General features: G+C 45.4%; 1 protein-coding gene across 4 annotated transcripts in view; it reads right to left on the reverse strand.

Annotated features, from left to right (window-relative positions):
• Dpf3 (double PHD fingers 3) overlaps positions 1 to 21,458 on the reverse strand; it is a 269,339-nt gene that overhangs the window by 140,036 nt on the left and 107,845 nt on the right. Inside the window, exons 1-2 of one of the 4 annotated variants that reach the window (XM_060387818.1) lie at positions 20,058 to 20,203; positions 16,045 to 16,205 (exon numbers count right to left, since the gene is read on the reverse strand). In XM_060387818.1, coding sequence (XP_060243801.1) covers positions 16,045 to 16,205; positions 20,058 to 20,146 — 250 coding nt within the window. In that variant the 5' untranslated portion in view covers positions 20,147 to 20,203. Of the gene's footprint in view, positions 1 to 16,044; positions 16,206 to 20,057; positions 20,204 to 21,458 lie in introns of those variants that run through there. The other 3 variants (XM_060387820.1, XM_060387819.1, XM_021653727.2) reach the window with 3 other exon arrangements.

The following is a 21,458-nucleotide window of genomic DNA, read 5'->3' on the forward strand; positions in this document are numbered from 1 at the left end:
TTGTCATATTTATTCATTCACTGGGCTGGGTCCAAAGCACAGGCAACCATACCAGCATTAAAGGATGCAAAACACTCATGTAAGTTTGTCTGCTAAATACCATCGTTTGCAGGATGGTAATATAGTGGAGACTTGTACCCACACTCCATTGAGCCTCAGGAAATATTAAGGTCAGAGTTAGAAGGTCTAAGGACCGGCCTGTACCAGGTGGCCAGAAGACTATATGAGTCAAATAAGTCATTGTGAGTTCCCCGGCCATGGAGAAAGAGGGCAGCCATGACCTCTTTCTTTCTGGGAGAAAGTATCCCCAGAGACAGCTCCGTGTTTCTGTCGTGACCCACTTGAGGGGTATGTTACCTCCAGTCCTCTCGATGCTGAATAGACTCTGGGTCCCATCCAGACATCCAAGCTACTTCTGAGGAGGGTCCCCCAGGATCTTAGCGAGGAGGTCCTGGCCCGCTCCCCAGCATCACTGAACAAATCCCAGGAGTCACCACTCATTTGGGGCTAGTGACCCAGTAATCAGCTGAGACGGCAAGTGCCGGGAGAACTCAGACACTCCAGGGCCCCAAACTCACACCAGACCTCTGGTCCTCTGAAGGGAGGTAGGCTGTTAAGGGAACTCAACAACTGTCTTTAGGAACTTTATAGATTGTCTTAATGCCTACTGAGAACCTCTGGAGGCCTGAATAGCATCTCCTGGCTGCTTGCCTGTGTTCTCTGATGTACCAAGACTGGTTTAATGGCCTTTCCTGCAGGATCCTAATTCCTTGTATTTCCCCCAAGGCACTCTAAGCAACTGCCTGCATACTAGTATCTCCCCTACTGGTTTGGAAAGAGCTGCGATGGTAGGAATCACACCCTCTCTCGTGTTCCCTGGATTCAGCACACCATACTTGGAACACCTCCAGGAATCATCATCCAAAGCTCAACAAGAATCAACTACAAGAAGGAAATAACCATTGGCTCTGCCTCCAGGGTACTCACTCACCCAGACACAAACCACTCAAGAACGGCTGGGATATGGCTCAGGGTAGAGACCTTACCAAGCATGTACAGGGCCCTGGGTTCAATTCCTAGAACCACAAGGAAAGAAAACTTCTTGTTTGGCAAGCCATCCGAGAAGGTGGGCTCTGGATGCGAGTTCTGAGTCCACCAACATCTATGAGTTTTCTCCTTGCCCTGTCCCCTGGTGATCCCTGATACTTCCAACCTGAGCCAAGGAAGGAAGGAAGGAAGGAAGGAAGGAAGGAAGGAAGGAGAAAGGAAAGGAAAGGAAAGGAAAGGAAAGGAAAGGAAAGGAAAGGAAAGGAAAAAGGAAAAAGGAAAAAGGAAAAAGGAAAAAGGAAAAAGGAAAAAGGAAAAAGGAAAAAGGAAAAAGGAAAAAGGAAAAAGGAAAAAGGAAAAAGGAAAAAGGAAAGGAAAGACCACAGATCCTACCAGAACCTGTCTCCCACTCTGCGAGCAGGCCACCCGTAATGCCTGCCTCAGGGGAATATGGTGGAAATTAACTGATGTTCAAGAGGAGTCTCTCTGCAACCATGAGGACTGGACAGGTGTGTCAGTGCTGACCCTCACAAGCTAGCTGATATAGATGAGTCTTGGACCCTGTGCTCACGTGCCAGACAACCTTGCCCATGACACTGCATGCCTCTCTTTTGACCTTGCTCTGAATCCACCTTGTCACTTCCCTAGGGCTCTTTACCCCCTCTCTTCGTCCTGCCTGACAAACTGGCAAGCACCAGGGCCCCTTTATAGGACCAGCACATTCCACCCTGCAGTTACACTTACGGGGGGAAGAGCAGAAACCCATGAGACTGATGTTGTTTATCTCCTTAGAACAGGAGGCACATAACTCAAAGGCCTGTGTGTGGGAAAGACCAGAGGGAGGAGGAGGAAGAAAAGGATGGAGCCACAGCCACTGTCAGGGAAATTAACCTTGAGGACTGAGCCTAGGGTCAGGGGTGGATAAAGAGGACAGGAAGTAGGAGGTAGGAGACGAGGTGGGGGGGTGGGGGGACGAGGGGTGGGGGGGATCCTCCCTGGCAACCAAGGCCACAGCTAGCATCCCCCAAGTCACAGGTCCCCTGTAAAAAGGGCAGCACTGGTGCCTGGAGCTGCGGCCCCAGTTCTCGAAGGAACTCTGTATCAAAGTCCAGGCATGACAGACACACACGCAGAAATTTGCACGCTTGCTCGGAGAACTGGTTCCATAGCAGACTGTTCTATGAGGAGCCTGATGCTTAAACAGCCAGCAGATTGCAGACAAATACCCAATTACGCACATGTTTTCTAGTTGGCTGGTGAGTGTGAATGCCTCTGACGATGCCTGAGCAGGAAGAACTGGGAAGATGAAGCGACACGGAAAAGGCACAGGAAAAGAAGTAGAGTAGAAAAGTACTGAGCGATTCCCTCTTGTTCCAGCCAGATGCAAACATGGGAAGAAGTTCAAGTCTACTGAGGGGAAGGTTCTTCTGAGAGCATCCCAAAGGTAGACCCCGAAACCACGACCCAACCTTTCCTGTGCTGGAAAGAAAACTCAGACATCCACAGGACCGTATGCTAGCCAACACCTGTGCTAACCCGCCTTCATTTGGAATCCAGTCGTACCTTCCAGAACTCTCCCAGCAGTCACCAGAAATCACCTCCATCCCAACCCTCCACCCCTGTACACCCACTCATGTTGAAAGGAATCGGCCAAGAAGCATAGGAAGGAGGTAGGGACTTTTGCCTGGAGCCAGGTAACAGGATCAGAGGAAGATGATGAGAAAGCCAAATGCGGCTGCACAGCCCCACCCAAGCCAGACAAAACAGAAAGGCGAGCGTGAGGGTCTTCTCGGGGCCATCAGTCCCATTTAAAGAGCCCCTCCACATCTTGCTGCCATTGTCTGTCACCACAATGGGCCTTCACATTTACAGACAGATAATGACAAGTACTGGGAATTCTCCGCCAAGACTGGGCATTGAGTAGTTCTTGAACTATTAAATCTGAACTCAAGCATCAGAGACATGCCAAGGCGGTGACAGTGAGGAAATGTCTGCAAAAGAAATTTTGCACGCAGGCTCTGTCCATGCCTCTGGCTGAAGAACATCCACGTTAAACCATCCTTGCAGAACTGGAGAGATGAGCGCAAGGTCTCAGGTAGGGCTTGAAAAGTGGGCAAGAGTGTTTCCTGAGCACGCTATCAATATGTCCCTGGAGCTCTGCCCACCCTCACAGCTTAGCTGAAATCTGCCCTGTTTCCAAGGCCATGCATGAAGTATTCATGACCCATCTCTAAATGATGAGAGTCTGGGCAATTGGCACTGCACTTCAGGACTTAGTTCCTATCACCGTGGACATCCCTCTTGCCTGACCTCTCCTGGTGTCCCTTGTGCCGAGACCACCCTGGCTTTCTCAACATGGCCCAGGGGTTCCCAAAGCCTCCCTCACTCATAAAGTAGGCACAGCAACAGACCCTGACATTCACCAAGCTTTCCTCTTGCGGCAGAGAACTCATGACACATTTAAAGGCTGAAGCAAGGGGCTAAGGGTAACTTTGTAACCAGCCCCAAATCACTCTGCTTCTAAGGAAGTTTAGTTCGTACAGGCACCATGCCTGTTCTTTCCACCCTACCCAAGTCGCAGTGGGTTGCCTATTGCCCAGAAACAGCAGGATTGAAGCTGAGATTGAATCCCGATAAGAGAACAGCACCTCATGCCAAGACCATGAGGAAAAGAATCCCAGTGCCTTTGCCCGTGCCCACCAATCCACTTCCTGTGGAATTCACTTCCCTCTCACACCACATCAGCAGCACCACCAACAGTAATTATTCAGAGAGAACACATCTCCCAGTGACATAGAAACATTGTAACAAGGCATATAAAATATATGAAGAAGCAAATAATCGCCAGGACCCACTATCTAAATTCATCAGAAGAACTTGTTTTAAGAACAATAAGATTGGGCTGGAGAGATGGCTCAGAGGTTAAGAGCACTGTCTGCTCTTCCAGAGGACCTGAGTTTAATTCTCAGCAACCACATGGTGACTCACAACCATCTATAATGAGGCCTGGTGCCCTCTTCTGACCTGAAGGCACACATGCAGGCAGAACACTGCATACATAATAAATAAATAAATAAATAAATAAATAAATAAATAAATAAATCTATCTTTAAAAAAATATATTTTGCCAGAAGTGGTGGCCTATGCCTTTAGTCCCAGCTCTCAGAAGGCAGAGGCAGGCAGATCTCTATGAGTTCAAAGTCAGGCCATATCCTATAATAATAATAATAATAATAATAATAAACCCCACAGGTCTAACAAAAATTACCTGTATAGTGTCCCTGACAAGTGTGCTCCAAACCACAGCCTTTGTTTCAGTATCTCTAGTTCTCACAATGGCATAAATCAGACTTCTATAGTGCTGAACTATTCTGTTCTTAGAAATGTATCGAGCAAGCTAGGTGTTGTGGTGCATGCCTTTAATCTCAGCACTCAGGGAGGCAGAGGTAGGCAGATCTCTGTGCAAAGCCAGCCTGGCCTACAAAGCAAATCCAGGACAGTCAAGGCTGCACAGAGAAACCCTGTCTCAAAAACACAGAAAAAGAAGGAGGAGGAGGAGGAGGAGGAGGAGAAGGAGGGGGAGGAAGAGGAGGAGGAAGAAGAGCAGGAGGAGGAGGAGGAGGAGGAGGAAAAGAAGAAGAAGAGGATGAGGAAATTTATCTAGTGTTCTGCTCCACTGTAAGGGATGCAGGGGGTATGACATCATTAAGAAGTTGGTATATCTAGCAAAACTCCATAAATATTCTCCCTTTGACCTACCAATTCCATTTCCAGGACTCTAATAATATAAAAATGTATATTCACTATAAGTTAGCAACTATCCTCCTCTAGGGGCCTGATTAAATAAACAAAACATACATGCAATGGACCTGTTACGATGAATGCGGTGGCCTTGCTATAACCTCATCACTAATTCCAGTACAGTCCGGGAGAGGCCCAGAGGATGAGGAGTTCAAGGACAGCCTCAACTACAGAATCACTAAAACCCCTATCTTGAAAGCAGAGAGTAAGGGGGCACTAGGGATGTGGTTCCGTTGGGAGAGTGCTTGCATGGTATAGATGAAACCCTGGATCCAGTTCTCAGCACTGCATAAACCCAGACAGGGTAGAGCATATCTATGATCCCAGCCCTTGGGAAGGAGAGGCAGGAGGATCCAAAAATCTAAGATTATCCTTGGCTACATAATGAGTTCAAGGCCAGCCTGGGTTACGTGAGGTTGCCAAAGAAGGGAGGGAGACAGGAAAGAAATGAGAGTTAATTCTACCAAAAGCCATTTTTTTAAGAAAATTAAAATGGAAAGCCTCTGGTCAGAAGTAAAGAGGAAAGTGAAACTACCAATATAAGAATGAAATGAAACAGGACCACAGATTCTACAAATATTAAAAAGCTAATAAACAATTTTCTGAGCAACGTTTTCTGATTGTTCCTAGATAATGTGTGTGCATGGCCCATGTGTGGAGGTCAGAGGACAACTTGCAAGAGTTAGTTCTCTCCTCACACCATGTGGGTTCTAGGGTAGAACTCCAGGATGGGTTGTTTGGCTCAGCACCACATGCCCTAATACGCTGAACCACCCTGCAGAGTCCTATGAGCCATGGTGTACAAGTCATTTAAGCAGCTTATTCAAATAGACAAACTACCGAAGCTTACCCAAGATGAAGCTGACAACCTGAATAGCCCTATGTGTACTTAGGAGATTAAATTATAGTTTAAAAACATTCTCAAGAAATTAAAGGTCGCCGGGTGTGGTGGCGCACACCGGTAGGATTTGCTGAAGGAGGCAGAGGCAGGAGGATCACGAGTTCGAGGCCAGCCTGGGCTACACAGTTTTAAATGGGGCTGGAGAGATGGCTCGGTGGTTAAGAGCACTGCCTGCTCTTCCAAACGACCGGGGTTCAATTCCCAGCACCCATATGGCAGTTCACAACTGTCTGTAACTCCAGTTCCAAGTGTCTGACACCCTCACACCAATGTCCATAAAATAAAAATTAAATAAATTTAAAAAAAAAAAGAAATTAAAGGTCCAAATGGGTTCAGTGGTAAGTTCTATAAAAACATTTATGGGAAAACAATACCAATTCTATAGAGAAAGTCTTCCAGAAATTTGTAAAGGAAAAAAAAAATCTTTCCTAACTCACTAAATGAAGCATTCTTTGGTACTCAAACTAGACACAGCATTACAAAACAGCTATAGACCAACGTGTGTTTCAATAGACAGAAAATGCAAATAAAACCTTTGTGACATGAAGCTAGTAATATAGAAACAAAAAATACATCATGAGAAAGCAGTGCTTATCCCAGGAATTCAGTGTTAGTGGGATGTTCAAAATCAATCGACATAACTCACCGTATTAACAAGCCACAAAACAAACAAACAAAAAAAAAAAAACAAACCATGATCAATAGACATTTAAAATGCAAAATTTATTCACATTTATAAAAAAAAAAAAAACCTCTCAGGGGCTGCAGAGATTGCTCCTCAATCAGACAAAAAAAAATTTTTTTTCTACGAAAAAACTACAATTACTGATAGTAAATTTAAACATTAATACGTGGGAAGGCGTGCTTGGAAGACTCTGAAGTGAAAACTATCCACTCCCCAGGATTTATAGAAATTAATACATGGTATGGGAGGCGGAGGGACAAAGAACCTAGGACAGTAAAAAGAAAAAAGAAAAAAGAAAAAAAAACTAATTTAGAGGGCTATATCACTTGATTATTTTTAAAGACAGAATCTCACTATGGAGCCATGGCTGGCCCCAAATTTGATATTTACATCAGGCTGACCTCAAGCCCACAGGGGTCACCTCTAGGGGTCACCTGCCTGCCTCCACCTCTAAGAACTGGGACTTTAAAGTGTGCACCGCCATGCTCAGCTTAGAGCCACCTAATTTCCAGGTGTACTACGAAACTACATAAACGAGTGAAAACCAAGAGCAGCAGAGCAAAACTGAGAGTCCAGAAGGAGACCCACAGATGTGTGGACATCTCATCTTTGATAAAAACACAAGGAAAACTCAAGGAAGGCTTGTCTTTTCAACAAATTATGTGGAAGGAAACATCTGCAAAAATAAACTAGTTCATACTTCGCACTATATACAAATTACAGAACCAAAATAAAGTCTGAAATTATAAATTCTGGTTTTAAAAAAACTAAACCTTTTAATAGGCAGTAATTTTCCAGATACATTGCCAAAAGCACAATTCATAAGAGAACAATACTAAATTGGATTTCACAAAAAAAAAAAAAAAATTAGCCCTTTTGCTTGTTGAAAGAGACCATTAAGACAACAAAAGTATAAATCAGAGATTGAGAGAAAACATTTGCAGCATGTGTATCAGGCAAAGGTGCCTGGACTATGTAAGTACCCAAATCCAACAATCTTTAATTCTTTAAGATGTTGTACACCTTAGCAAAGAGCAGGTGAATAGAATGACCGTGTGATGCTGGGATAAATAATAAGAAATACAGTGTCTTCAGTCCCCTTTTCTGATTCCCTAAGTGTCCTTCTGGGCGCTGATAAGATCAGCGCTGATTGGAGGCTTCTGTCTAGCCTTAGCTTGGGAATGTTGCCAGGGATACCAAACATGCAATTATCAGGCTGGAGCCTCCACTCTCCTCCAGACCTTCAGCCTCTAACTCCTGACATTTGACCTCTGATCTCCACGGCAAGAAAAGACACGGGGTTTGAGCTGATCACTAACAATCAATGTCATCATCAGCCATGCACACCTAATGAAGGGGCCACAGAGACGCACAGGGATGAAGTTCAGGGTGGTCTGGCTGGTGAACACACAGAGATGCTGGGGTGCCACACTGGAGATGGTAAGCCCCCTCCTCCCCCTTTGCCCCTGGTACCTTTCTACAGAGCTTGTTTTTTAAATAACTGTTTTCATGTTTTATTTATTCTTTGAGAAGAGGAAGAAAGCTGGGTAGTGGTGGTGCACTGGGGAGGCAGGAGGATGTCTGAATTCAAGGTCAGCCTGAGCTACAGAGTGTGCTCCGGGACAGCCAAGACTACCCAGAGAAGCCCTGTTTCAAAAAAGAACAAAAGGAAAAAGGAGGAGGAGGAAAGAAAGGAAAGGTAAGAAGGAAGGAAGGAAGGGAGGAAGGAAGGAAGGCAGAAAGTAGGAAAGAAGGAAGCAAAAGAGAAAAATAATTAAGCCACAAAAAAACCTGGAGTCTGATCTATGTTGAGCTCTGTGAGCCACTCTAGCAAATGACCAAGTCTGAACAGCATCCTAGGGGCGCCTCATTTGTGTCCAGAGGTCAGAAACACAGTTAAGAGCCTGGACTTGCAGTTGGCATATCAAATGGAGACAGTCTTGGAAGACTAAGACCCTTAACCTAAAGGGTTTGATGGCTCTCCAGGTAGAAAATGTCAGAGGCTAGTTAAACCGTGGGCATGTAGTGGGTAACTTGGGGGACATTACACAATTGCTATTGTGAAGAGAACACCACATCTGTTCGCAGAGCCGTCGAATGAGGATAGGAAAAGAACAGTTATTTTCAATGGCAAATAAGCACATAAAAAGATGATCGGTAACACTACTAATCGGGGGAACACAAATTAAAACTATAATAAGCATCACTGTACCTCCACCAGAACGGCCAGATTTCCTCTTGGTGAGCAATGTGTGGTATTAGCAGGGTCGTAAGGCAATGGAGCCTTTGCACACTGCCTGACAGTTTCCTTAAAAGTTAAGCTCTCACCTTCCTTGTGATCTAGCAGTCTGGGATTGAGCCGTTTGCCCCAGAGAAATGAGAACATGCGTCCGTGCAAAGACTTGAGCACAGATGTTCATAAAAGCCCTCTGTAATAATAGGTGGATGCAGTGGCACATGCCTGTAAGCCCAAGCACTCAGGGAGGCAGGACCAGGCCAATCTCTGTGAGTTCGAGGCCAGCCTGGCCTAAAAAGCGAGTCTGGGACAGCGAAGGCTACACTGAGAAACCCTGTCAATAATAATAATAAGCAGAAACTAGAAAGAAGTCCAAACCTTCAGCAACAGGTGAATGGGTATAAACAGTGTGAGACCAATACACCAGAACACTACCTGGCATGGAAAGGATTTGTGCATGAGTGGCAGCTCATGGATGAATCCAAAATAATTATACCAAGTGAAAGAAGGCAGACACCACCACCTCGAAGACAGATTACCGAGCAGTTGATTCCAGTATATAAAGAAAACAGTGGTTCACTGACAAGAAAGAGGGAGGAGCAGTAGAAAGATTAAAAAAAAAGGGGGGGGTCAAAGGGACTTTAGAACCTTTGCAGGGCTGTAGCTTTCCAGGGTTGTAGCTCAGTGACAGAGCACCTGTCCAGCTTGCAGGGGGACCTGGCTTTGGTCCCCAACACCACGCATGTCCATACACGCAATAGGAGATAGAAAATGACAGGAACACTTTCAGATTAGGAATGTTCAATCCATACGTCATAAAGCTGCTAAGAATTTTGCTGAATGAGAAAGCAATCCCAAGGATTTCTGTCTCTAGACACTAGAGCAATTAAATGTTCTCCTACAATTTTTTTTTCTAATGTGCATGGAAGCCTTCTCTGCATGTATGTCTAAGCACCACATGTGTGCAATGTCCAAGGAGACCAGAAATGAACATCGGATTCCTGAGACTGGAGGTGAGGATGGTTCTAACTCATCAGCTGGATCAAACAGGTTCTCTGGAGCACCAGCTAGTGCTCCCAACCTCCGAGGCAATTCTCCAACCCCATCATATTCCTCTTATAAGCACAGCAAATACACTAGACGCTGTCCTTTCAACAAACAAGAGTCCTGAGGCAGGAAGGGAGCAAAGCAGAGCAGTAAAGGACACTGGGACCTGAAGAACATCAGGTTGCTTGAGCCCCCTGGGTATTACTTTTATACCAAGTATCCTGGACAGGGTTCTGGGAAAGCTGATAACATGAAGATATCAGTAAATACAGAACCAAAAAGACTCCCAAGAAAAATCCTGCTCTCTAACCAAAGACCAGAAAAGAATGGCATGAGCTACTCATGCACCCAGAGTCTATGCTGTATCTCTGTCAGATACAGCCAGGGGAGAAGCTTGAACTCCTGCCTGCAGCCAAAAACAATAGGATGATTGTCTTTGGTGGGTGCCAACAGAGGCTAAATGGGAAACCTTGACTCCCACTCTTACCTCTGGTAACAATGAACACACACACACACAGAGAGAGAGAGAGAGAGAGAGAGAGAGAGAGAGAGAGAGAGAGAGAGCTCGGCATCAGAAGAGCCCGCCTAAAACAAGATATGCCTAGACTCTCATAACAAAATAGCCAAAATATCCAAGATCCAGTCAACTTAATAAGAAAAGGCTAAATTATGCAAATGTTAAAATTATCTGACAAGGATTTTTAAAGCATCCATCATAAAAACGTTTCATCAATCATGAGCACGTGCAACAGGTGGAAAAAACATAAAATCTCACAAAAGATAGATAGCCAACCAAAATGGCAGGTTCTTTGGCTGCTAAGGCTTTGTCAAGGCTTTTTTTTTTAACCTTATAGGTCCTTTGCATATATATTAAGGCTTCCAGTTTTGTGGTTTTATGGAATTCCTGTGTATACACACCTGCCGTATCTAGGCATCTATATGGGTTTCCTGTGCTTTTCCTTTGTTTTTGTTTATTTCGGTTTGTTTTGTCCTATTATAGTTTCTTTGTTCTTGTTTTGTCTTGTTTTTATTTTTATTCTCTAGTCGCCTGTTTATTTTCTAACTAGAGATGGAAAGGGTGTGAATCTAGCTGGGAGGGGAGATGGGAAGGATCTTGGAGGAGTCGGGAGGGAAGACCAAAATCAAAATATATTGCATTAAAAAATCTATTTTTAATAATAGGAAAAGGAGAATAAAACACAAAAGATACAAGGAACCAAATAAAAAGTTGAGACAAAAATTAGTAATAAACAACAACAACAAAAATCTCCATGGATGAACCTTATCAGAGGAACACAAAGGACAAAACTCTAGAAACTGGTCAATCTGAAAAACTGAGACACAAAAATGAATAGAGTCTGGGAGGCTGGAGAGACAGGTTGGAGGTTAAGAACACTGATGGCCCTCCTAGAAGACCCAGATTTGGGTCCCAGTACCCACATGGCAGCTCACAACTGTCTCCAGTCCTGGGGGAACTCAAAGCCCTCTTTTGGCATTTGAGGTATCACACATGCTCATGCAGGCAGGACACCCAGACACATAACAATAAAGGCTTACATTTTTACACACACACACAAATAGAGCCTAGGGAGCAAAGGTGACAGCTAGGGAGCTACAAAAGAAGATCTAGTGGCTGTGCCATTGGGATCTCAAAAGGGAAGTAACAGGGTTGAAAACAACTGCCAACAATTTCTCAAATTTGGAGAGAAGAAAAAAAAAAAACACTACAGGTCCAAAAAGCCAAGCAAGCCACAAATAAAATAAATCTGAACAAATCTATTTCGAGACGCATCAAAATTAAACTTTTGAAAACTAAAAGCAAAGAAAAAAAAACTTGACAGCAGTGAAAGATGACTCTTCTCATACAAGGGAAACTTCGTGTGACTGACAGCAGATTTTCTCAGCACAAACCATCTAAAGACATGGCAAATCTTTCAAAGGCTGTTTAAAAAGGATTATCAACTTGCAGTTTTATATCTAGCAAAAGCATTCTTTGGGAATGAAGAAAAAAAAACAAACATGTTCTTTGCTGAAGGAAATCTAAGAGTTATCACGGATCTTTAGGTAAATGCAGTAAGCATTCTTCAAGTACCCTAAACTGTGTGTGATGATCTGATGTGCTCTTCAATAGAGAGGAAATGTTTAAGATAGCTATTTTATTAGGACCATCTTAAGCAACTTAAGCAGCTGAGTTAGCTGGTCAGTAGGACAGCTAGTTTATAAATGGAGATGATGAGGGGATTTGAGGGGAGGAAACGTTAGGTGTGGCTATAAAGGGGTTATGTGAAAGAGATCTTTGTGGTGAGAAAATCGTTTCCTGTCTTGACCGTGGTGTTGATCGCATGTGATTAAATGGCAAGATCTCTAGAGAACCCCGTGGAAGAGGAGAAGTGTAGGAGCCAGAGGTGATAAAGGACACAGATAAACTAAGGCCCTCTAAATCAATGAGAAAAGCTCCTATGAACTCATAGAGACTAAAGCAGCATGCACAGGACCTGCACAGGTCTGCACCAGGTCCCCTGCGCTTGGAGCATGGCTTGTAGTGTTTGCATGGGATTCCTGAGTCTGTGAAGAATGAGTGCCTTCTCTTGGGCTCTTTTCCTTCTGTTGGCTTGTGCTATCCAACTTCAGTGTGACATTTTTTGTTTTATCTTGTTATTTTGTTTTGTTATATTGGATGGATGGATGGATGGATGGATGGATGGATGGATGGATGGATGGATGAAAACCTAGCCTCTAGGGTAAAGGTTGACAACTGAATTGTCACTTATACCTGATGGGAGAGAGAAAGTCAGTTTTCTCCAATGCAGTGGCACTGGGTGTATGAACCACTCCAGGGAGGGTCTCATGTTGAGTAGTTGACCAACATATAATGGACTCCACAGTTTGTTTTGTTGTCTTTTGTTGTATGTGTGTGCTTTTATTCGGTTACAGTTTGGTGCTTTTTAAATTTCTTTTTGCATTGGTGGTTTATCTTATTTTCTTGGTTTAGAGGATTTGCTGTTGCATTGGGGTTTTGTCTGTTCTTTGAGAAAGAACTTACAGAGTTGGGTGGGTAGGGAAGGGGAGAGGATCTGGAAGGACTTTGGGGAAGGGAAGAATATGATCAAAATATATTTGAATTTTAAAAATTGTTTTAAATAACGAAAAAGAAATTAAAAATGGTAAGAGCCCTTCACCCATATTTGACCATTATCAACTTCGGGTGTGATATTCCGGGATGATCTTAGGGAAAGTGGATGAAAAGCAAAGAGGCACTCTCTGCGCTGTGTTGCAATTCCCAGGAGGCATGAAGTGACTCAAAATGAGGAGCTAATTTTAAGAAAAGAAATTCTATGAAACCTCTACACTGAGCAATCCTTAATAAGTAAAACCAAAATGAAACCTATAAATCCAACCGTGTAGATGACTTACTGTCATAACCAACACAGGAAGACTATTTGAAGTGACTTTAAGGCACAGGGGCTTGACACTACAGCCTAGGAGGACAAGAAACACTAAATGCAAAAGAAAAAAAAATTTAAACCCAGGCCAGGCCAGCAATCTTATTATGGACAGTCCTGCTGCTCCTGCCATACTGACGAGTCTACTGTAAGCGCTGTGTGGGATAAAGCAAGTGTGTCAGAATCATTAAATCCAGGTTCTGGGATATACACACATACGTGTCATATGCATACATTTGTAACATATGTATGTACATGTGTATACATGCAGACACACACGTGTATATGTGTATGTACATATGTGTGTGTCCTGAATGTCTGAGAAAAGGGATAGAGAATAAATATAGTTAAACACAAACTATTTAAAACTGAATCGGCTAGGAAGTAATATCATTCCACAGATTATTTCACTTAAAAAAACACTTCGTAGCTATGCTGACTTAAAAGCCCGGGAAATAGTGATAAGCCAGGAAGCAGCGAGCAGCATGGATGGTAGCCTCTAGACAGGGCAGGAAGTGCCCAGGGGGAGCTGGCATCCATCTGTCCCGATATTAGGAGGGCAAGGAAGCCGTCAGAGGGAACTGAGGCTGTTTCCAAAGCCCTTCTGGACGAAGATGGGACAACGTAAGCACCAATCCAAACAGCGGCTGCAATGGATTAAAGTGCATCAGGCCGGTTTAAGTCCGAGTTCATGATAGTACTTAAAATAACCGTATTGATCAACTTTGGACAATGCCGAGGAACCAGCTCATTATTCTGAAACCTGGTAAATACAGGGGAAATGTCATTTATCTCATGCCAGCTGTACCTCATCATAACCAAAGTTTTAATGAGGGGATGTTTTTCTTTACAGAATCTGTAGGGCTAATAAATGGGGGAGGGGCAAAAAAAACAAAACAATGGCCTTCAATCAAACGCCACGTGTGTGTGTGTGCGTGTGTGTGTGTGTGTGTGTGTGTGTGTGTGTGCCACTCTTAATGGAATAAGAATCTAGATGACCCTCATTAAGGGCTGCTAACATGAGTAAAGGGGGAAAACCAGACCGCATAAACCTCCTGATTGAAAGCACCAACTACCACTTAGGAATTGCTCTTGAGAGACAGACAGACAGACAGACAGAGACAGAGAGACAGAGGCAGAGAGAGAGATACACAGAGACACAGAGAGAAAGCCTGAATGAGTTTCTAGTCCTCGTTTCCAATCCACAGCAATAACACCATGGGGATGCAACCAGCAAATCTGAGCTCTGGGAAGCCCTGCCATGCAAACAGCCCAGTTTCTTCAACAAACATACAAAGGAGAAAGAAAGGGGGTCAGAGAAAAGCCCGTGGACCTCTAAGAGGCATATCAACAGTTGCAATGCAGGAATCCTATTGGCTTACACTAGAGGTAGAGGAGAAACGAATGTTGACTGTTTGATAGTGACCGACCGTGGGCTGGGCTGGCCTTTTCCTTTTGTCTTTTCAGGCACAGTCTTGCTGTGTACCGCAGGCTGGCCTCTTGTCGCAGCTTCCTAAATACTACCCTGACGGGCGTGTCCCACTGCACCCAACTGGTTTGACACTTTAAGTCCAGAGTATTTGTACACGGAATGACGTGCTGTCCCAGAGTCTACTTCAAAGTCATCCAGAGTCGGGGAGGAAGGTGGCAGCTAAGCGTGAGTGAAAGGGACGGGCCACAAGCTGGCTGTCTCGGAGCCTGGCCATGAGGAGTCTGTTTTTCTCTGCCACTATCTGAATCTTACAGGAATATAAAACTTTTTGAAATGAAACCAAAGATTCTTTAACATACTCATATAGGGCCAGGTGTGGTGGCCTATGCCTACAATCCTGGCACCTCAGAGGTAGAGGCAAGAGGATCAGGAGGAGTTCAAGGTCATTGTTGGCTCCACAGCAAGTCTAAGATCAGCCTGGGCTGTATGAAACCTTACCGAAAGGGGAGATTGAGGGGACATAGGAGAAGCCTACAAAAATGGCCGGGTCAGTAATGTGCTTACCGTGAAAGCACGGGACCTAGGCCCAATGCCCAGAACCCATGTAAATGCACATACTTTTAATGCCAGTGCTGGGAGGGGAAAAAGAGGCAGATCCCTGGGGCTGACTGGCTGCCCAGCCAAGCTGAATCAACCAGCTTCAGGTAAAACTGAGACCCTGTCTCAAAAGACAAGATGAAGAGCAACTAATTAAAGAAGATACTTGCATGCACACATGTACCACACACACACACACACACACACACACACACACACACACACGCACCCCATGCACACACAGAAACAGGTATATGCACACACACACAACACACACACAAAATTTAACATAAATAAATATGACCACGAAATTGCATCCCTGGAGCTAGCTGTCTCGCTAATCTACGCCAACAGGTTTTTTTGTTGTTGTTGTTGTGGTTTTTTAATTCTATTCCTAGAAGCCTAGAAGATTAGAATCATGGTCATGACAACAATATCCAGCATTTTAGAGCATATGCTATTCTGAGTTGCTCATAGATGTTTTCATTTAATCCCGATAAACTTTGTGCAGTAAATACGAAGATTATCCACACTTCACAGATGACGAGCCTCGGGGACAGAGATCTGATGACAAAGCCAAGCCTCTCACCCACAACTAAACATGTTGGTGGATTTGAGCCAACACCCAAGGGTAAAACAATGAAGACTGCTTTCCCTGGACTTCCTTGAGATAAGTACCTCACATCATCCTTGTCTGGTCCCTTGGAGAAAGGGTACACACAGCTAAATCCCTCCACCGTGTGTGCGGCAAATCTACCCACCCTGCCCGCCTAGGTAGCCTCCCAGACACAGGAGCACTCCTTCCTCCAAGCTGGAGCCCCTGTGCATGCTGGTCCCAGGAGTGGCGTGGCTCACCTGGGCCTCGGTGCCTCTTTTCCATCCAGATGTAACAGTTGTTCTGAGCCACTCCCGTTTGCGAGTCCAGGAAAGGGAGGCGCACGCTCCGCTCCGCACACAGCCTCGAGTTGTAGCTTCGGCAGTGCTCAATGGCTTCCTTGTAGAACTGGTCCCCAAGCCTACAGGAGGCAAGAGGGCAACGAAGTGAGACCAGGGGAAGAAGACACACAACCGGGGAGGGAGGGGTCCCCGGGAGGGGTCCCCATCCTCTCCCCAGAAAGAAGCTGAATTTATGGCAACCAAGCCAGACTGCCAACTGCCCCGTTACGGGACAAACTACAGATTGTCATAAAGTCTCTACCAGATTCCATTTCCTGTTCCAAATCTACCAGTTGACTTAGAAACGCCTTTAAAATGGGCCCCCCAAAAAACAAACCCTCAGTCAAGGTGGCCAGCCCTGTCCGAGGATGCTGAGATGGGGTCCCTGGAGGTGGCACATTCTGTAGCAATGTTCCACTCGGGACTCAGAACATCCGGCTGCCAGGGCACCCTCTTTCAGCATCCCCCACACTCTGTTCTTAGTAGTTGCCAAAACGCACCTGTATCCTCATTAGGACAAGGAAGCATCTAGTATAATCCGGAGATTGGAAAGGCAAACCAGAGAACTAAGTAAGCCGTTTGCAGCAATATTATAAATGTCTGCGCCAACAGAGAGATCCGTTTCCTCTGCCCAGGCCCCTCCCCCCAAAGGTTGTACAACCACCAAAATAGCACCACCACCTGGAAACCGAGCATTCAAACACAGAACTATTACAGGTATCAAGGGCGTTTATGTTGTACAATCGCCACTGCCATCGGTCTCCAGAACTCTTTATTCCCGAGAGCCGGAGCTACACAAGCATTAAACAACAATTCTCTCTTCCTCCTTCCCCCAGTCCTGCTAACCACCACTCAGTCTGTCTCTGTCATTCCGAGTGTCCAAGTCCTTCGTCCGATTTGGATCTTCTGAGGCCAGCATACTGCACTCAGCATATTACAGCGTTCTAGAACCGCCCGTGCTGCGATGGACATCAGAACGTCCATCTGTTTTAGACTGTGTTGCTAGTCAGCTTCCCAGTCCGTCAGTGGGTACCCGGATTGCCTGCACGCTTCAATCACTAAGAATATAGCTATACTCTGTAGAAACACATCACAACAAGGGCTACAAATATCAAGCCTCTACTTTCAATTATTCTGAGTTCACGCTCAAGAGTGGATTTGATGGGCCATATGGAAATTCTGCTTTTCTTTTCTTTCTTAAACCTACCTGACTGTTTTGTTTTGTTTTTGTTTTTTGCAGTGTCTGGGCCATTTCACAATCCCACCAGCAATGGACAGGTTTCTAATCACAGCACATTTCTCCACTGCTTGTTAGAAAGGCAAGTTTTACACAGACTTTTTCTGTTCTTTTTTTTTTTTTTTCAGTCAATGGGTCCAATTCTACTAAAGGTTCTTTCAACTTTATTCTATTTATTATCATCATCATAGTTGTCATCATTATCATCTCTAGTGTGTGAGTATAGGTACGAGGCCCTTTGTGTAGGTCAGCAGACAGCTTTTCAGAAACAGTACTGTCCTTCCATCAGGGATGGAGCTGAGGACTCAGGCTTGCTCAACAAGCATCTTTACCCACTGAGTCACCTCACCCGCCCCCACCAAAGGATCTAAAGCAAACATCTTACAATTGGAGAATACAGCCATGGGAGGCTCTGAGGTTTCATTTGTAACTTAATTGTTAGCAAGCCTCTGGGAAACTAACCACGCTCCCCTCACTCTGTTCTTCACCTCTGAAGATCCTCACAGAGACACTGGCGTGCACCGGAGTGCTCCCGGCAGTTACCAAACTACCATCAAATCCCAATAACCACGCAGCTGGAAATGAAGTGGGGAGGGGGGCCGCTAAAAGCCCATTAAAACGCCATAAAGCAGAATGGCACATAATCCGATGTAATCAAAGATTCTAACAAGGGCCATGAGATTGATCAAAACTGAAGAACATTTTCCAGAAAGGGTTCGCCTGTGTCACAATGGCTCCCCCCGCTAAGGCAGTGTGTCTCTGAGGACTGGAACCTTTTACAGGCAGTTCAACCCATCAAGATAACCCAGCCTGGCCAGGGTCTCACGCCTTATTGGTGGGAACTGATTGGAATACAAGGGGGAGAGACATCCCATGGTCTGTTGTTTTGTTTTAGGCAGGCTCTTACTGTGTAACCGATGTTCCTGCCTCAGCCTCGCAAGGGCCAAGATTACAGGAGTGCACGATCCAGGCTCATCCCATGGTATTCTTTTTTTTTTTTTTTTCAAGATGTTCACTAATTCAACCTGGTTTGGGGGTGGGGAGCATAAAATGGAGTCTTAAAAAGTAGGGGGGAGGGGAGAGTGTGGTAAAAGTCATCTCCTGGAGGAAACAGGCTTTTCCTTCTACCACGCAGACTTCCGGAAGCCAGTACCCAAAGACATCCACAGTAAGATTTGAAGGTGAACTTCCTCGACACGTCCCTCACTTCCAAGAGCTTTGGCCCACGTAAGAGGAACAAGAAAGTGAACTAATTAAGCACGAACAGCGAAGCCGGCCACCGCCTGTGCCCCACGCCAAACGGAGACGGCAGCCAAACAAACAGACGACGCAGCGAAGACCGGAGTTGCTCTGAAATCCTTTCCACTCTGAGCCTCGCAGTGTCAGCTCTGACGGGCATGCTGGGGGAAAGACCTATTTTCAAACGTGTAATCTTTGTGTGAACAAAACTTCTCGTAAACATCAAATACTGAGTGGCGTCAGGGTCCTCGCCTTCTACCTTTCCACCGGTTCCGGGGATTGAACTCGCTGGGCTTCCACAGCAAGCGCCTCTAAACCCACGGCGACTGTAGCCTTGCAAAGGGACATCACACAGCCACTCGACCATCATCTATTCCCAGGGAAGTCACTTTTAAGGAGACTGGGTGCCAGCAGTGATTTGAAAACAAAAGTTAAAAGCTATTTTTGAAGTTATGAGAGGAGGGATCAAAAAAAAAAAAAAAAAAAAAAGACTTCAACCTCCCGGATACATTTAAGCAGCACTTCTCCAAAAGTTAATTAGCCAAAAGCTTCACAGGGCTTTCTGCACACTCTAAGAGAAAAATCAATGACCAGGTCTCCCAAACCCTTGGAAAGCAATTTAAACAGAAGAGAGGACAAATGTCCTTTCCAACATGGCATTTAAAGAATAAATAAATAAATAAAGTCCCGAGGGGAAAGGATCCCATGGGTGACATTTGCATTAAAGCCACACGGGGCAGAAGGAGCAAGGACAGGCTGGCAGCAAATGACTCATTTTGTGGAGTTGTGACCAGCGTGTGCCCTAGGCTGGAACAGCCATGGACCAGCCTCAGCCATCACCTGCCTGTACCAGACCACGGGGGCTAGATTACCAAGGCATGATTGATGTCTTGGGCTGGAGGAGGCTGGCACCAGGCAGGTTAGAGTGATGTCCTCATCAAGAACTGACCCCAGGCCACCAAAGGCTGCAATCAGAAACAGAAAGGCAAGAAGTCACTGGGCTCTGAAAAGCCTTCTAGTTTGGAACACCAGCTGCCTGGCTCTAGCGGGCTTTTTAAGGGGCGGGAGGTCCCTTTATGGTCACAAATGGACAGAGGGGTCCAGTCTAGCCCCAGAGAACTAGATGCTCCTCTGAAGATATTTTCAGAGACCTTTCTTGAGCATGTCTGTGGAGAGATGGATTCCAGGGTCTGAAGGGCCCTCTGTTCCTCATCCAACCTCCTATTCAAGAGAACCTGTTCACTGGCTCAACTTAAGATAATGCTCCGATCCAACCCTTCAACCAGACACTTGTCCTTATTGTCCCACTGGTTCTGCGCTCATAACTAAGGACATGTGTCATGTCATTCTTCAAACACATGCCCATCCAGGCGTAATGGAACATGCCTACAATCCCAGTACCTCTGAAATGGAAGCAAAAAGATTACAGGTTCAAAGCCACCCTGGGCTATATTACCGGTCTCTGTCTCCAGTAGGGGGAGAGGGAGTTTTCAAAAGCGAATTCCTCGTCTTCTGCCAAGAGCCTCTTCCCTCCCCAACTTTCATTCTTCCGGGAGGGGGAGCAAAGAGGGGTCACTGCTCCCCACCCACGTAGCCACTGGCCCAAGGCCCTTCCTCTGCCCTCACTCCATCTGGCACTGAGTTATGTCACTTTCCAGAGTTCTGCAGCAGCAAGTCCCCTCCTGCTGTTACGACAGGACCTTGGCCTACTGTTTGCGCCTGTAAACAGAGATAAGCCGAGCTACAGCGGCCCCAGCCAGTGACACTTCTGATCCCTCCTTCCCTCCCACCTCCACCCTCTGCAGAGCCTCTGCCTGGCACCCTGCCTCCCCGAAGTCTCGCCCAGCTGCCCACCTTCCCCCGGCCACCCACAAACACACATTAAACTCATCTCCAGAGCACGAACGCCCCGCCCTCTGCATGGGTAACTGTGGTGGCATGGAGAGCTCTATTCTCCATCAGCCTGCAATAAGCCCTCACAAGCCACAGGCAGTTTTTGACAACCATTTTTACTGTTCTTAGAGTGGCCCTTGAAAGGAAAGCTAATTACAAAGTTAGACTGAATTGTGTCACCCCACACGCACATAAAAAAAAAAAAAGAAAGAAAGAAAGAAAAAAAACTAATGTCCTGACTAATGTCCTGACCCCCAAGATTGATGGTATCTGGAGACATGGAACCATAGAGCTTTTAGAAGTAATTGGGTCAGGAGGGTAACGCCTGCACAATGGAATGAGGATTAAGGAAGGAATAAACACAGGGGGGCTAAGAGATAGCTTAGCCCCGGGTAAATGCTTATCTTACAAGTACAGGGACCAGAGTTCAATCCCCAGAACGTACATTAAAAAAAAAAAAAAAAAAAAAAAACCTGGGCACAGTGACTCTGGGCATGGTGACACATGATTCTCATCCCAGGTGGGGCAGGAGGAGCAAATATTCAGAGTCATCTGCAGCTTCAGGGCAAGTCTGAGGCCACCCTGGGAAGCATGAGGTCCCATCTCAAAAACATGGAAAATTAAATATAAGTGAGTCCCCATCTACACACATTTGAGGGCATAGCAAGAAGGCAGCCATACTTCATCAGCCAGGCAAAGAGCCCTTACCGGGAACCTGACCTTGCTGGCACCCTGACCTTGAACTTGAAAACTATAGAACTGAGAAATGAATGCTGCTTGAGCTATTCAGTCTATGTTGTTTGTATTCTGTTACAACAGCCAGAACTGGTGACTAATGTTTCAAAGTGATGTGGGAGAGAGACTCTAAAACCCTTTCTCCCTAGTTTTATTTCCCTACGGCCAAGACAACAACGATTACTGTGTCCATTTAAACCCAAGTCACTGGTTAACATGTGTCTTCCCT

This window comes from Meriones unguiculatus, chromosome 7 (genome assembly GCF_030254825.1).
Source record: "Meriones unguiculatus strain TT.TT164.6M chromosome 7, Bangor_MerUng_6.1, whole genome shotgun sequence".
NCBI classification, from domain to species: Eukaryota; Metazoa; Chordata; class Mammalia; order Rodentia; family Muridae; genus Meriones; species Meriones unguiculatus.